This window comes from Micropterus salmoides, unplaced genomic scaffold (assembly GCF_014851395.1).
Source record: "Micropterus salmoides isolate LMB-PRFRI ecotype aquatic unplaced genomic scaffold, ASM1485139v1 Ms_hic_scaffold_21, whole genome shotgun sequence".
NCBI lineage: Eukaryota > Metazoa > Chordata > Actinopteri > Centrarchiformes > Centrarchidae > Micropterus > Micropterus salmoides.
In genome coordinates this window covers 24,388,862-24,404,880 of record NW_024041262.1, presented here as the reverse complement: position 1 = coordinate 24,404,880, position 16,019 = coordinate 24,388,862, and the positions used below count along the sequence as shown (strand labels likewise).

The following is a 16,019-nucleotide window of genomic DNA, read 5'->3' as shown; positions in this document are numbered from 1 at the left end:
TTAATTTCCCCAAGATTTTCATCTGTTGTCTTCCCCAAAAACCAGCACTCCTATGTGGGGACACGCCTGCTATCTTTCCTGGGTCCCATGGTGGTCATGGCAGGAGACGTGGCCATTATGGCTGCCAACTCCATCAGCGGCCTGTATATCTCCTCACCTCTGAGCCTCCACTGCCCAGCTCCTCGTCACAACCCAGTGCAACAGAGGTGCCTACTGTCCTGCCTGGTACGTCATGGTCTGACCACCTACCACTCCACGTGTTCCGTTCTGTGGTCCGACCAACGCCAGCTCCAGTTTCTCTGTCGGTGGCACGACCGACTCCTGCTCCATGTGTCCAGTCGGTGGCCCAACCGACACCTGTCCCTGGTTCCTCGTCGGTGGACCAACCGACACCAGCTCCATTGGTGGTCTGACTGATCCCTGCCCCCCATGTTCAGTCGGTGGCCCGACCGACTCCTGCTCCGGGTCCTTTGTTGGTGGCTCAACCATCTCCTACACTCCTGATCCCTTGTAAGTGGCCCGACCGACTCCTGCTCCCGGTCCCTCGTTTGTGGCCTGACCAACTGCTGCTCCAAGGTCTCCGTCGGTGGCCCGACCCACACTTGCTCCTGGTTCCCCTTCGGTGGTCCAACCAGGTTCAGGCCACAGTGCATCGACACCGGTTCCCAGCCCAGCTGTCCAATCGCCAGCCCTCAGCCTGGCAGTCCAGGCTCCGGTCCTCAGCCCTGCAGCCTTGTCTCTGGTTCCATGTTCTGCTGCTTCGTTGCTGGACTTTAGCCCTGCCTGGTCTCTGGAGAGGTCTTGCCCTCGTTGACGGCCTCTTGTTCAACCTTCTAAGGTTTACAGTCCTTGTCGCAGGGCACCTGCCCGACCTCAAAAAGGTTTTTGCCCTCGCTCTCAACTTCCAGGCCGCTCACCTAATCTTCTCGGCCTGTCGGGTCGACCCCCCCAACTGTCTGTTTTCCCCAGGCCGTCCGCCTGAAGTCACCTGCTGTCCCCAGTTCTGTGGCTGTCCACCAGGGATTTTGGTTTGGACTCTGTTTGTCTTTTGTTTCTGTGGTTTCCTGGATCCCTCCTACTTTATCCCTCCACCTACCCTAGTTGGACTTGTGTTTTGGTTTCTGTTGTTGGGGATGGGTTTGTTTTGGAATGCTGGGAGTCTTTCCTTGTCTTTGTGGTCTCACCCGTGTGTAATTAATTTCTCCCTCACTGATGTATTTTAGTGGTTGTCTGTCTTTCATTCAGTGCCAGTTCATTGTGGATTTAGTTAGTGTTGATTTTGTGCTAGTTGCTTTAGTGTTTCCAGTGCTTCCAGTGCCTTTTGTGGATTTATACTTTTGTTGGACTTTCGGACTACGCAACCCTTCGTGTCTTGGATTTTTGTGCTTTGTGTTTTGGACTGCTCACACCACATCACCATTAAGTTTCACTGCCTTTACCCTTACCGTCTCCGCATCTGGGTCCAAAACCACTGTCGCCTGCGTTCAGCCCTTGAGCTATACGTAACACCATGGCCCTTACCATGCGTTCCTATCTCTTGGATATGTCAAACTCCTTCTCGCTCACGAAGTGCAACCTAGGATCTGTAATGTGAGGATCCGGTGACTAATGGGTGTAGAGGGGGAACATACACTGGTGGTGCCTGACGTTCCAGTGAGAAGTCAGGGCAATCCAGGTCATGGTCAGGCTACGCCTCAGTCAAGCGACCTTTTCAGGGATGGTCCACCATTCCGTCACCAAGGTGATGTGATCCCGACCGGGTTGGTGTGGTAAACTTTGGCTTGTCACGGCTAGGGCGGACAATCATCGGGTTCCACCCACTGTTTGTATGTCACGCACATCGGTGGTGATGTCCTATTGGTTGGCTACGTGCACAATAAACATTTCAGTGGGCAAGAGTGTGCGTGTGACTGGAGGTGGTAGTACCCATAGAGTCCAGTAGAGGGCTCCGCCAGTGCTTATAGTACTAAGGTTACCATATTGTAACCTTCGTTTTTAACTTCACACCATTAATACTAGCTTAAGCCTATGACATTTCACACTGCTCAAATTAGCCTAGCGGCTACCGGACTTTCCCTCTACTCAAAGCTTAACTAAATACATGTATAATTTATACTATTTCTTACTCACCGCTGGTTTAAATTGCTGCCTCTCCTGACACAACACCACAGCTGAATTTCAGGCTGCATTAAAGTTATGTTAAAACAGAGCAGCTGATATATCCTTAGCGACAGCAACAACCTAGTGCTTTCAGGCAGCTCTGCTCTTCGAAAAAGGCCAAGTGAAACAAGCCGATTTTCATTCCACTGGCAGAAAGTTTGTATCAAAACGTGTGTGTAGAACTCAGATCGACAAATACAAGCTGGTCTCACAAATGTCTGTTTGAAAGTGTCAAATGTTAGGAAGATATTCACAAATGCTTTTTTTTTTAACAATTTATAAATTAAAACTGGACTCACAAATGCCTTTTTGAAAGTTGTAAATTTTAGGAACATTCACAAAAGCGGTTAAATTATTTGGAAATGATTTAATATATTAATTGGAATTTATTTGTGTATTTGAAGATCTGTGGCATGTACTACAAAGGGAGTTCAACCTACTTGGGGTTATCAGGCAAACTCAGGGTTGATAAACTCTGACCGTTTACACTGGAGTTAAACGGTACTACGGTGGTGAATAAGATGTTGGTTAGTTGAATCGGTGTTAAACTTAATTGGAGTTGGTGCGTGGCCGCATAAAAGGGGTTACACCCAACGTCACAGAGTTACTCCTGAAGTTACCTGGACAAGCCAGTTACCCCGCTTTGTAGTACAGGCCACTGTTTTGTATTTGCAAAATATGTTTGAGTTTACAAATCTTCATTTTGTGTTTGTGGAAAGTGTTTTATTTTTACAGATTACACATTAACACACAGATTGCTCATCTGTTCACACAAAAAAGTATTGAAACCAATTAACTAAATAGAAAAACTTTATTTGAATAACTTTTAAACGTAGATGGCTTTAGTAGGCAGCATTTTAACCAGAATACTTTTTTATACATATTTTAAAATAAGAGAAAGCCAAACACAAAATACAACAAAACCCTAAAAGACAATAAAAACTGCTGTATTTCTATCCTGTGTGGACTCTCATGTGTGTCTTAAGATTTGACTGCTGGTTAAATCTTTTACCACAAACATCACAGCAAAATGGTTTCTCTCCTGTGTGAACTCTCATGTGTTCCTTAAGATGTGACTGCCGGTTAAATCTTTTTCTACAAACATCACAACAAAATGGTTTCTCTCCTGTATGAACTCTCATGTGTTCCTTAAGATGTATCTGCTGGTTAAATCTTTTACCACAAACATCACAGCCAAATGGTCTCTCTCCAGTGTGCACTCTCATGTGTGTTTTAAGATTTGACCGCTGGTTAAATCTTTTACCACAAACATCACAGGCAAATGATTTCTCTCCTGTATGAACTCTCATGTGTTCTTTAAGATTTGTTTGCCGGTAAAATCTTTTACCACAAACATCACAGCCAAATGGTTTCTCTCCTGTGTGCACGCTCATGTGTGTCTTAAGATTTCCCCGTTGTGTAAATTTCTTACCACAAACATCACAGCCAAATGGTTTCTCTCCTGTGTGGACTCTCACCTCTGAATCTACATTTTTCTTTACTCTAAAACATTTTTTATTAACCAGACGGTTGGAGGATCTTTTTCCTGAATGACACACCATGTGTCTCTGAAGAGACCCCTTGTGTTGATATTGTTTACCACATTCAAAGCAACTAAATGATTCTTTCCCAGCATTACATCCTGCATCACTTACAGGAGCTTCCTTATATTTCAGAGCATTTACACCTGACTCAGGTGCTCTGGTCTCCTTCCAACCATTGTCACTGTCTTCAGTTTCAGCTTCAGAATCTGACAAAGGTTCTTGCCAGTCATTTTCACTGACTTCAGTGTCTGAAGCTTTTTTCATCAGTATCTGGTTGTAAATGACTATGATCAAGGTTCCCAGCAGGTTCTGATCCTCCATCAGTTTCTGTTTTTATCTGCGTAGCTGAGCTGCTGGCTGAAGGCTCTGCCTCTCTGTTGTCCTCAGTTTGGCTTTGATGAAGCTGTGGAGACTGAGGTTTCTCTTCCTCATCTTCACTCTTCACAGTAACAGCAGTGAATGGGAACCTGGTGATATCAGCCTCCTCCAGCCCATTAAGCTGCTCTCCCTCCTGACTGGTCCAGAGTTCCTCCTGTTCTTCTTTTATGTGTAGGAGCTCTGGGTCCTCCTGGTCCAGACTGGGGCTACACTCAGAGGGAACCTCTTCTTTAATCACCAACAGCTGCTGGACATCTGTAGGGAACACTGAAACACAGCAAAAAATTGTTGGCAGCCTTTATCTAGTAAACTAATAAAAACAAATAGAAATCATCATCAAATAGAAGTTGTACAAACTTCTCTATAATGTGAAAGATGGAGTTACTTTAACAAATATTACAGGTCAAGAACATATTTAACCATAGTGATGGTGCACACCATCGATGACAAGTAGGTGGTCTTTAAAAGTCTTAAACCACGGTTTGCTTCAAATTTTGCACCCTTTTTTCTCAACAAGTCTTCCAAATTAAATGACCCACTGTGTCAATGTCCCTCCGGAACAGCACACATAAGTTCTGTCTGATCCAAGTCACCATAAACTTCAGGCCTGGAAGAAAACAAAGTCTTACCTGTCTTCTGCCTTCTAGGCATCCCCACTCCACTTGTGATTCTCCTCTTTACAATCCTTGCTTGCAGTTCAGAGATGTATGCATTGTTTTTTTCAGATTTCAGGGCATATAACCTGTGTCTTCTGCTGTTTTTCTTGTGCAGCCTTCTGAAACTGTAATTACATAAATTTCAACCATTCAATATCAGTTAGTCATTATAACAACTGATAACCATGAAAACCAATGTAAATTAAAGCTGCAAGTAGCGTTCAGCAGGCCCTCGCACTTGTAGCGCGTCCGGGTGTGAGTCGGTCGCGTTGCATATTCTGGAGCTCTGCTGTTGCGGCTGTGAATTTGCTACGCACTTCGGACGTTGCATGAAGGTGTTATACGTCACTTCCTGTGTACCCTTTGTGGCGCAACATAGCAATTTGTCGCTATGTATATAAATGAATATTGGCATGTAGATGTGTTCGGGGAGGGACAGTTACGTCAAGCACGTAAAGATTTGTGCACATGTGTGCATGTACACTGAAGTTACAGCAACTTCCTGTGTCATGGCAAAGAGCTGATCTTTGATGCCACGCCACGGACACGCCCATCGACGAAAACTCACAGATAGCCCAACTTTTCATCATCAATGACTTTAGAATGCACAGTAGAAAATTTATGTCAATCTGATTAATTCCCTAGGAGGAGTTTATCAAAGTAGGGACCTTGTAAAAGGCCATAATTAGGCTTTAATTGAACATTCAAATAAAAAATGGCTGAATTCCTGTCTGATTTCAGGTATGGCTCCAAGAGGCTTTTTTGTGCGTCTTGGGATGATACATGTACCACAAACTTTTTGTGTATCTTTGTGATTCAGTGCGCAGGGGCTGCATCTTTGAAGGAACACTTCCTGATTCCAGCAGATGCCGCTATGAGGTAGGGTGAATTTTGACCTGTAGATGTGTTGAGGGCGTGACCCTTATCAAATGTGTGAAGATATGGTGGAGATATGAGCATGTTCAGCAAAGTTACAACAACTTCCTGTGAACTTTGACACCACGCCAAGGACATGCCGTTATCCGAAAACTCACAAGATTCACAACATAGCATCATCAATGTCTTAAGTACAGTTAGAACAACTTCCTGTGTCATGGCAAAACATGGCACTTCGCTGCCAGTTTTGAAGTTCACATGTCAAACCTGCTCGGAGTAGTACAGCGTAAAACGTGTCATTTCCTGTTGCCAGCAGGTGGTGCTATGAGTGAACACAGACTGCACAACACAAATCTGAAATCGGTTGGACTAAATCGCTAGGAGGAGTTTGTTAAAGTGTGTCAATTGCCAAAAATGACCATTGTTTGACTTCCTGTTTGGTTTAGGCAATGGCTTTTTTGTGTGTCTGGACTTGATAAATGTACCACAGAAATCTTGTACACGTAAGTGAAACTTTGTCCAGGGGCTGCTCTGTAGGGGGCGCTAGCAAGCCCTTTTGCCACGCCACGCCCATGCGAGAAACCCATAAAATACGAAATCTTTCGCCACTCCTGAATTTTGTGCAAAGTTTGGTGAGTTTTCGAGTATGTTTAGGCCCCCAAAATTGAGGTTACTTTGAAGAAAAAAAAAAGAAAGAAAAAAAATAAATCCCTCCAGTCCCTCGCACGGTTCGTGCTTGGGCCCTAATAATGAATCACTTGCACTGAATACATTGATAGTCCAGAGCAGCAAGCAGAACTCTTCCCTCATAAACTGGGGGAGTGAAAGTGAAGCGCTTGCTGACATACATCAATATATGATTCTGGAATGCGTCTAGGTCTGCAGCTGATCTGATACAACAATTTTTTTTTTTAATATAATTTAACACAAATAGTCATAATGTACATCTGTGTGAAACATGTAGTCACACTTTACCTGAAGCGCAGGTATTTATGCACATCCTTCAGCCAACGCTCATTGAGAACAATGTCCACTAAAGCTTTGTGGCACCTGAAGGCTCTCTGGATCCACGCCTTTCTTTCTTTCAGGTACCCATGTTGACACCTTCTATTAGTCCAGGTGTAAATGTCACAGACATGGTGAGTGATGCCAAGCCACAGTTCCTTTGAAAAACAAAACAGCACTATTAGAAGATCCATCATATGAAAGTGAAAAAACAGATGAACATTATAAACATACAGTCCCAAGTCCCAGTTACCTGGATTTCTGTATAAATTGGTGAAAAAATGTCTTTATCTAAATCACAAAAATAGACAAACTCTGCATGCTGAAACTTATACCACACAATCAAATTTCATGTTTTTTTGGACACACTGTATAGACATTCACAGTGCAGGGTGGTAAAAGTATGTGAGCCCCTAGGCTAATGCTAATGACTTCTCCAAAAGCTAATTAGAGTCCGGCAACCTGGAATCCACTCAGTGTCCAATTTCCCTAGGAGTGGCCGTCCTATAAGGATGATTACATGGTAACAGTGCAGAATGTTCAATGAGGTTAAGAAATATCCTAGTCAGCTGAAGACTTACAGAAATCTCTGGAACATGCTAACATCTCTGTTGACGATTACGTTATGTCAAACATTGAACAAGAATAGAGGTCATGGGAGGACACCATAGAGGAAGCCACGCTGTCCAAAAAACCCCCTGAAGTTTTCAAAAGAGCACTTGAATGTTCCACAGCACTACTGACAAAATATTCTGTGGACAGATGAAACCAAAGCTGAGTTGTCTGAAAGCCGCACAACACAGAAAGGCACAGCACGCTAACATCAAAACCATAAAACTGTAAAGTATGGTGGAGGGGGCATCATGGTTTGGGGCTGCTTTACTGCCTCAGAGCCTGGTAAGGGTACTATCATCGATTGAAAAGTTTATCAAGAAATTTTACGGGAGAATGTAAGGCCGTCTGTGCACCAATTGAAGCTCAACAGGAGATGGGTGATGCAACAGGACAACAACCCAAACCAAAGAAATACATCAACAACAGAATGGATTCAGCACCAGAAAATATGCTTTCTGTAGTGGCCCAGTCAGAGTCCTGACCTAACCGAGAACGCACGGACTCTGCAAGTGTGAGGCCGTTTACCAGCAACCTGCCGGGGAGAAACGCAAGCAGTAAGACCTACATTCTGTGGTAAGTGACGTCGAATAGTTGCTAATCCATTTATCTTTAGCCCAGCATATGTCATCTTTAAACCCCTAGACAAATTTAGTTATCATCTAATTGCATTCATTAGTTGCCGTTTGAGTAAAATCCTCTCACAATCAAACCTTCATTCTCATTGTTTAGCCATTGTTTATTTCTCTGATTTATTTAACCACCTTTCTATATCACCTTAGTTAGTTAATAAATTCACTGTAATCAAGGAATTGTGTGTATTGCCTAATTCTAAGTCCCTGCCAAGAGAATTTACCCTTTAGATATGAGACTGACTGATGGATTTATGATAACTGAGCGATTATTAACTAACTGATCACTGGTGAATAATTGTATAATTATTAAAAGCTACCTAGAGGTCCGGAGACTCTAGATTAATTAACTCTAGATAACAACTCCGGTGGTGCCCCGCGAAACGAGAGATAGATTAATATTGTCTGAATATTAAAATTCATATTCGGGTATTCTCATAAATTTATTAAAATTCATAGGTAGTTTAGACATGCCACAATTACACCAGATCATTTCAGTGATTAACACACCTTCAGCCAGAGAGGAGGAGCTCAACAATGAAATCAACTTTTTTGTCTTTGATTGGAAAAAACCCATTACTGCGCATCTGAAATTTGCAAAAGAGCACTGTGCTCCACAGCACTACTGGCAAAATATTGTGTGAACAGATGAAATGATTGTTTGACAGGAGCACACAACTCTATGTGTGGAGGAAAAAGGCACAGCATGCTAACATCAAAACCTCATCCCAACTCTAAAGTAGGGTGGAGGGGGCATCATGGTTCGGGGCGCTTTACTGCCTCAGAGCCTGGAAGTGTTATCATCAGCGGAAACATGAAATCAACAAGAAATTTGAGACTGTAAGGCCATCTGTCTGCCAATTGAAGCTCAACAGAAGCTGGGTGATAGAACAGATAACGAGCCAAAGCACAGAAGATTGGAATGAAAACATACATACTCTGTCAGGAATGGCACATAGTTAAATACCCCTGATGTAAGATATAGTCACTTTTTGATGAATACATACTGTAGACAGTAACATGAGTCACTTATTCAACTTACAGCAGCTATTTTTTTGACCAGGTTCTTGGCACCATGCCACATGTCCTGACTGTGATGGATTCCAAGATCCTTGTATCTGCCTTCATCTGGGTCTGTGAAGTGGGGAAGCATTTATTATTACTACAATATTTCAATCATCTTTTCAACTAGGGCTGCACAATTAATCTAATCTCAATTGCGATGTCACCCTGTTCAATTACATAACCGCTAAAGGGTGCAATTATATTCAACAAAAAAGTGTGCTGTGTGTTTGACACTAGTGTCTGTGTGCTCATTATCCACACGAGCAGAAGTGTAGAATTTGTATCACTTCTAATGCTAGTTTAACTTTAGAAATACACGTTTTCAGTATTTTGTGCATTGTTAATGATAATCAAGCAAATATACCACAAATTGCTATATGACTTTATCTCTAAATTGTGCAGCCCTATTTTCACCACATGCATTTGTACATATCAGATGAGTAACTTGAGAGATGACTTACTCATAAGGGCTGTGATCTGGGCATTAGCACCTGTGCAGATCTCCTCTTGATTTATCTCTGATGTAAGCTTGTCTAAAGTCTCGATAAAACCCTCCTTCTCCATGACGACAGAGTTGCAGGATGTCTGCTGCTTGTTGATGGTGGCAACATGAATGATCTCCTTAGTGTCATTCTCCATGTTGGCGTAGCAGCATGAATGTGCACGATGGCCTGGAGAGTCATTTCTGCCGTCCGCTGAAAATAAGTAATAATTAAAAACCCAAATTTTAAAGTCACACTGCCTAATGTCTTCAATACTTGTATAACATGGTAAAGTTTCAGCTACGCACCTAGGACCACAACATCTTTCCCCTGAAGGCCACTGAGGGCCTCAGTCCTCCTCTCTTCCCAGAAGCTCTTCACTGTGTCCACACAGTAAGCGTCCTGAATGGACACGAAGGTGTTCTTCTTCACCATCCCCATGTTCATGAACTTGAACAAGAGGGCGACCTTCGCATAGTCGTTGCCAGACAACAAAATGTTGGTGGACAAGAGTAAATCTCCAGCTTGCGTCCCACACTTCATTACAGGCTGGGAATTCCACCTCCACAAGCTGTGTCCATTGGGACAGATCTGAAAGTCCAAGAAAAGGCAGGATTGCATTTGGCATGTACAGCACTGGCTTTCACTACAAATGTGTTTTAATGGGAATTTGCAGTTATGATACGCTGCGACTGTCAGGACTTACCCATTCGACACTCGTTGCTGTGCCCTTGGAAGTGATGTTGATCTCAAAGGGGGCAACACAGTCACACACACCAGTCTTTAAAAGGCCTGTACATTTTTTCACAGGCAGGATCAGAAATGTAGCCAGCTGTCTCAAGCAGTCCTCGTATACTATTGAAGCTCTGGCACCAACGATGTCATCTTCACAAAGGACCTGCTGTGGGGATGGGAAAACAGGGTCCTGATCACAGGGAGAAGCCTCATCAGGAGGGTCTTCACGTGCAGGCTGGTCATGCGCTGCCTCGCCCGTTCCAATAACTGGAAGTCGATCGATCGATGGTGCTTTCTTTAATGCTCCACCCATTCTGTTGAGGCCCAACATGAAGGCATATGTGTAAAGATTTGAATAAAAGCTGGCATCACATAACAATAGCAGAGTAAAGACTAGGGGTTGGAGAAAAAAATAGATTCTTAGATGCATCGCGATGCGGACGTGGAAGATTTTGAATCGATTAACAAATGTCAAAAAATAGATTATTTAAATGTTAATTGATAACATAATGTTGACGGAACACAAAAGGCGGGACTCGCGGAAGTGCAGTACTAATTTTCAAATTATTATTTTGATTGTTTGATATTTTAGTAATTGTTGTGTTTTTAAATCTCACATTTGATACTGATTGTTTGAATGAACTAAATAATTAATTTTAGTTTTTTTCCCCTATTAATACACACACACATATACGGTTTTATCTATTCATTTTATTTAAAAATTAAAAAATATTATTATAATAACACACGTTACTGTGTCATTTACTTAGTTTATTAAATTTTTTTAATTATTATTATTATTTTATTTTGTATCAACACAAACACAACTTTTGCTGTTTTATTTCCTTATCTAATGAAATTTATGAAATTAACTGTCCTTATGTACTTTATGTATAGCTTTTTATATATAGCTTTGGCAATATTGTTGCTATACATTCATGCCAATAAAGCTAATTTGAATTTTGGTGACCAAGGAGCTGAGGTTAATGAAGTAAATTAGGGATGCAAACTTTCATGAACCTTCATCTGTCCAATCAATTCTGTAAAAGTAGGACACATTCAGAAAACAATAACTTCTAGAGAGAGAGAACACTAAATAGTAATTGTCATTATGAAGCACTATTTGCTTTTTTTTTTAGTTTCCAGTGAGGAAAAGTTGTCCCTGGTACATAGAATTGTGACTATTCACTGCATCATTATTGCGCTCACCAGACGGGGGCAAGTGTTTTATATTTTACAATTTTCGTAGACTATTTCTTCACTAAATCCACTTCTTGGACGTTTTGAGGCAAGAAATTTAGAATTTAGTTGATGTCCAGTAAGCTGTAGTAATATAACCATTAAAATATTTGAATTATGAATACATTAAGGATTTACATAGTCGAATCAGAAAAGTATTGCCTCTAGTCGACTGCTAGTTGATTCGTGTTGTATGTGTGTATATCGGGAGGGAGTGGATGTTACACACAGTAGCTCCGCCTTAACCTTGAGAAGCTGCAGTCTCTGTTCATTAGCCACTGTAAATTACACTGTACATTTCCAGCTAAACTGAGGCTTACTCTTGACTCTTCTTCTCTCTGCTTGCCTGCCATTCGCTGGCCTTTTGCAGAGCTGTGCATGTCCGCCAACTCGCCGGATCTATTCCATAGACTGTAGGTTTCTACTGTTTAAAAACAATATAATATCCTTTGTGTTATATCATAATAGACTGTATATTAGGAGAAAATCGGTAGTTCTATGCAAAATATGACAGTGAGCTCCCCATATAGTCAGAATAGTCTGATCCTCGTTTCATAGTGGCTCTGCGAAGGTTCGACTGGAAGACTGGGAGTGAAATCAGGCTACTGCTATCAAATCATTGAATCTTCTTGAAAACACAAGACATGTAGTGCAAAGAAGTTATGACAGTTGAACGGTTTCCTTTTTTAAAAGGTCCATTTCTGTGGATTCTGCAATGACATTCAAACAGAATAAACAGAGCATGATACATCCCACATATGGAGATACAGCAGCTATACTGTATATATCATATTAATGACTTGCCTGTTCATCCTTCCAGAAGCACCGATGCTAGACACTGCTGCAGCTGTGAGTTGAACAGGTGTTTCCTTCATGGGAGTCGTTGCTGCAGAACCTCTCTCATAGCTGGAGAAACAGCAGCAACATCAAGAGAATAAGTGCTACATGACACAGCTGCACACCCCTGTAATACATTCTGTTAAAATATGAAGTGTGGCTGTGTTAGCAGCTGGCTGACATGAGCTCCAAGGTTTCTGGTTAACGTTACACTTTGATTGGCAGTAATTTTCGGGTCTGTTGGGTCCAAATAACGAAGATAAATTGTAGGATTTGTCGCATGAAAGTAAAACTACAGTCCTGGTAGTAATTACTGAGTTGGTAAGTCTCCCTGTGGCCATGTTCCAGCTGAAGCTACCAAACAACACGTTGCGTTTAGATCGGGCTAAATTACCTGTGCAGCAGAAAACAGGCAACTTCGGCGTCACTCTGAAAACATTTGTCCCTCATCAGAGATTTCCATTTGGGGAAGGCCGCACCGATGTTGATCATTGTTTTCTGCCGTCGTCTGTCCACATTTAGTTTCACTTCTTCCTCTTTTCGCTCCGTCGCTTTTTCTTCTGCTAAATAACACGTACGATCCTCCATTTGTCAAAATGTTGGCTTCTCGGTTAGCCAGCAAACACTTCAAACTCATCTCATCTTCTTTCTTCTCCTCCGTCTGTTTTCTACCATCTGCACATGGATGCAGGGTCTGCAGGAGAGGAAGGTTCCGGTTTCCGCCTGTAGTCCGGGGAGTATTGACCAATCACGTTGCAGCGGGCTTTGGTTGCATGCAGGTAAACAGTCCGTGTGGAGCGCAAAAGAGGCGGAACGCATCGACTAAAATGTAAATCTGAACCCATCGGCTATCATCTGACAACCATTTAGCGTTTAAAAAATATGTATCTGCATTCATATGCAGATGTCTGTTTATAGAAATGAGCTGAAATGTCATCTGGATTTTACAGAATGGGACCTTCTTATTTCTCCTCTTCTCTTGTCTCTTCTCTCCTGTCTCCTTGACCAAAGCGAATTTATGGGGTAATTTTGTTGTTGAAATTCAGGAGCATTGATTTAGGAGGGGGCACTAATTAAGTGGGGGTCTATGAAAATTTAGAGCATTAAAAACTTCATTTCTTGTATTCTGGTGAAAATTTCTGCTCCAATTTCTGGTGGAAATGTCTTTATTAATTCAAAAAGAAACACAAAATTCAGGCGGCAGGTGACAATTCAAAATATAAAACTATTAGTAGTACTATAAGTACTGTGGTATAAACTCTCTGCTGAGTCAACACACGCTTTAGTCTTCTCGCCTTTTATGTGTCTTTTAAATGTGCATGTGGTACCTTTTCACGACAATGAATAATTATTATTCATTATAATATTATAATTCTTCTTTTGTTATTAACTGATGTACTCTAATGTCTCCTGTGTTTCATTGGGTTTTCTGTTTTCCACCCCTCATTTATCTCTTCTGTTCTTGTGTTGTTTTAAAGTCATCATTTAGTGAGAATTCATGATATTTTTACCACCTGCCCTGTACTGTGAATTAGCCTGTGTTAATGCTGTGCTGATATGGTAGTTTCCTCTTCAGACCGTCTAAAGGACACAGAACTGGATGAGACCTCGAGGTGGAAACAAACTGAAAACACTTCTGATCATTCATGTATCTCAGCACAAGTGCACACAAATGTTCTCTTCAGCATGATGAAGTGCAGTTCGCACCTTAGTTGTAACTTTTTTCATTGAACCCAGTTATAACACTGAGCTTAATGACAGCTTGCCTGGAAAGACTTACAGCTTTAGGAGATGGGAGGCACCGACTACAGAGGTCTTTTTTACATTCTGCCCTCTCTGGTGCACTGACCTGTTATCACCACTAAGGGTCAGCAGTTAGTTACTCTTAATGTTGCTGCTGTTAAGCGTTTTTAAAAAGGCTCTGATAACAGAGGAAGAGCTTAGCATGATGCAAATACACTCTCAAGGGCGTCAAAGTGGGGGGCACAGTGGAACAGCTTACCCAGGGCCCCAATGGGGGGAGGGCCCTTGCAAAAATTGCTGGAATGAAAAGTTTTTTTTTGTACGTAAAGTTTTACTTCTAAGCAAGTAGTTTCCTAACTAAGTTGAACAAATCGGTTAAGAGACTGAACTTTGTATACCCCCCCAAAAAAATTTAAATTAGTGGAGGCTCTGGGGGCCCTCTGAACCCTTCCAAAAGATGTAAAATGATATAGTCCACCCTGCACTAGGATTCATCTCTGAACTCTAAAGCCTCGTTTACACTACATGATTTTAAGCCAGATTTTCCGGTCAGCAAGCTCCGCCAGTCGTTATGTGTGAACTCATCAAAACGACTCCCCAACGCATCGCAGATGTCAGCCAGATATCTAACATACCAAATATCTGGCAGAGTATACGACATCCACATCCAGCCAATGAGAGCAGGTAGCTACTTTTTACCTCCACCTGTAGCTCATACAATACCTGCTACCTGCGTGTGCTAATCTATTCTTTTACCCATATTCTTCTGACTTTATAATAACAAACAACAGCTGTTTCGTGTGTAGTTTTCTGTTTCACATTTAACGTGCGTCTTCTTGACCAAATGTGGTTTGGAGAGCAGCCGTCGGGTGACAGTGTCATTGTCAGCTCGTGTAGTGAGTGACTTCCTGTCAGCGATCAGCCGCTTTTTTTTTGTCTCCTTGTTTCTGTAAATGTAACATGACTCTAGTGAAGTCTTGTTCAGTTGTCTTTTATGATACAGTTTAACAGGGACGTCACTAGGATTGAAAGACAGGGGGGGCTTAGCCCCCAGGGTATCTGTAACTCTTTGCACTTGCATCTTTTTTACTGGATTAGAACCACACTTATGTTAACAACCAGTGAATAAGCCAAGATGTTAACAGTTAAAAAGCGACAGACATGTTCTCTTCTTCCATTTCTCCTCTGTTGAGCAAAAGTTACTGTAATGTTGCTTTTCAAAGCTGCATGGGGGGCAATTTACTGAGGCCAGACTTACTTTACTGAGATGTTCATTATTTCTAAACTTCGCTCCGTATGTTGATGTCAGGAATATGATTTATTTTACTGACATTTTAGATTTGTTTCTAGTGAGATATTAGTGACGTTGCTATTGGAAATCATGTTGCTGCTCTAGAAATAACATTTAGTTAATAAAAACATTTTTATTTCTTTTTTAAAATAATATATGCAATTATTTAGTAATAAATAGGACTGATAAGACCATCGATAAAGAACTGAACTGTATGTCAATAAAATCCTAATGATTCCAACTCCTGAGTAAATCGCAACACAACCCGTACGGGAGAGGGAGTGGGGCGGACAAGGGACAGGAGATCGCAGACTGGCCTGCTGCGAATGGTCGGTGATCGTTCCCTCTGGCTGGATGAAGTCTGACGCTCCGCATGATCCATGATGATAGAGAAATATAGATGTCATTAAAGCATGCTGTCAATATTTTAGAGACCCCCCAAAATATCACAAATCATGCTTTTAGGTGAGCTGATGTCTTATTAAGGGGAGCTAAGCTACAACTGGCTCCCCTGTAGTTCGCACCCTGGCCTAGCCTAGATTTTGGCAACATCAACATATTTATTTATTACAGTCAATAAATGGAGAAAGTTAAATGAGTCAGAATATAGCAAATATAATAAATATCATGAAATAATTTAGTTTAGGATATGCCTTGGTGCCTAGACCTGCCAACAAATGCCTATTATAAGAAGAAAACAAAACAGCCCTCATTTCCTCAGACCTTTAGACCACTACTGACCTGTAGACCACTACAGACCTGCA

The 16,019-nt window shown here is 41.8% G+C and overlaps 2 protein-coding genes across 3 annotated transcripts; both read right to left on the bottom strand.

Moving 5' to 3' along the window:
• Positions 1 to 2,952: 2,952 nt before the first annotated feature.
• LOC119916471 (gastrula zinc finger protein XlCGF49.1-like) lies at positions 2,953 to 3,937 on the bottom strand. The gene has a single exon (XM_038736502.1). It carries the CDS (start codon positions 3,720 to 3,722, stop codon positions 3,114 to 3,116), a length of 609 nt encoding a protein of 202 aa, XP_038592430.1. The 5' UTR covers positions 3,723 to 3,937; the 3' UTR covers positions 2,953 to 3,113.
• On the bottom strand, positions 3,408 to 12,977 carry LOC119916466. 2 transcript variants are annotated; one of them, XM_038736497.1, is made up of 9 exons: positions 12,616 to 12,977; positions 12,189 to 12,290; positions 10,117 to 10,459; positions 9,719 to 10,001; positions 9,390 to 9,623; positions 8,906 to 8,997; positions 6,590 to 6,777; positions 4,712 to 4,863; positions 3,408 to 4,349 (listed from the first exon to the last, which is right to left on the bottom strand). In XM_038736497.1, exons 1-9 carry the CDS (start codon positions 12,807 to 12,809, stop codon positions 3,946 to 3,948), a joined length of 1,992 nt encoding a protein of 663 aa, XP_038592425.1. In that variant the 5' UTR covers positions 12,810 to 12,977; the 3' UTR covers positions 3,408 to 3,945. The 2 variants fall into 2 exon arrangements, with proteins under 2 accessions (XP_038592425.1, XP_038592426.1); XM_038736498.1 differs by lacking the exon at positions 9,390 to 9,623 and having other exon boundaries at positions 3,409 to 4,349; positions 12,616 to 12,969.
• Between the last annotated feature and the right edge of the window lie 3,042 nt (positions 12,978 to 16,019).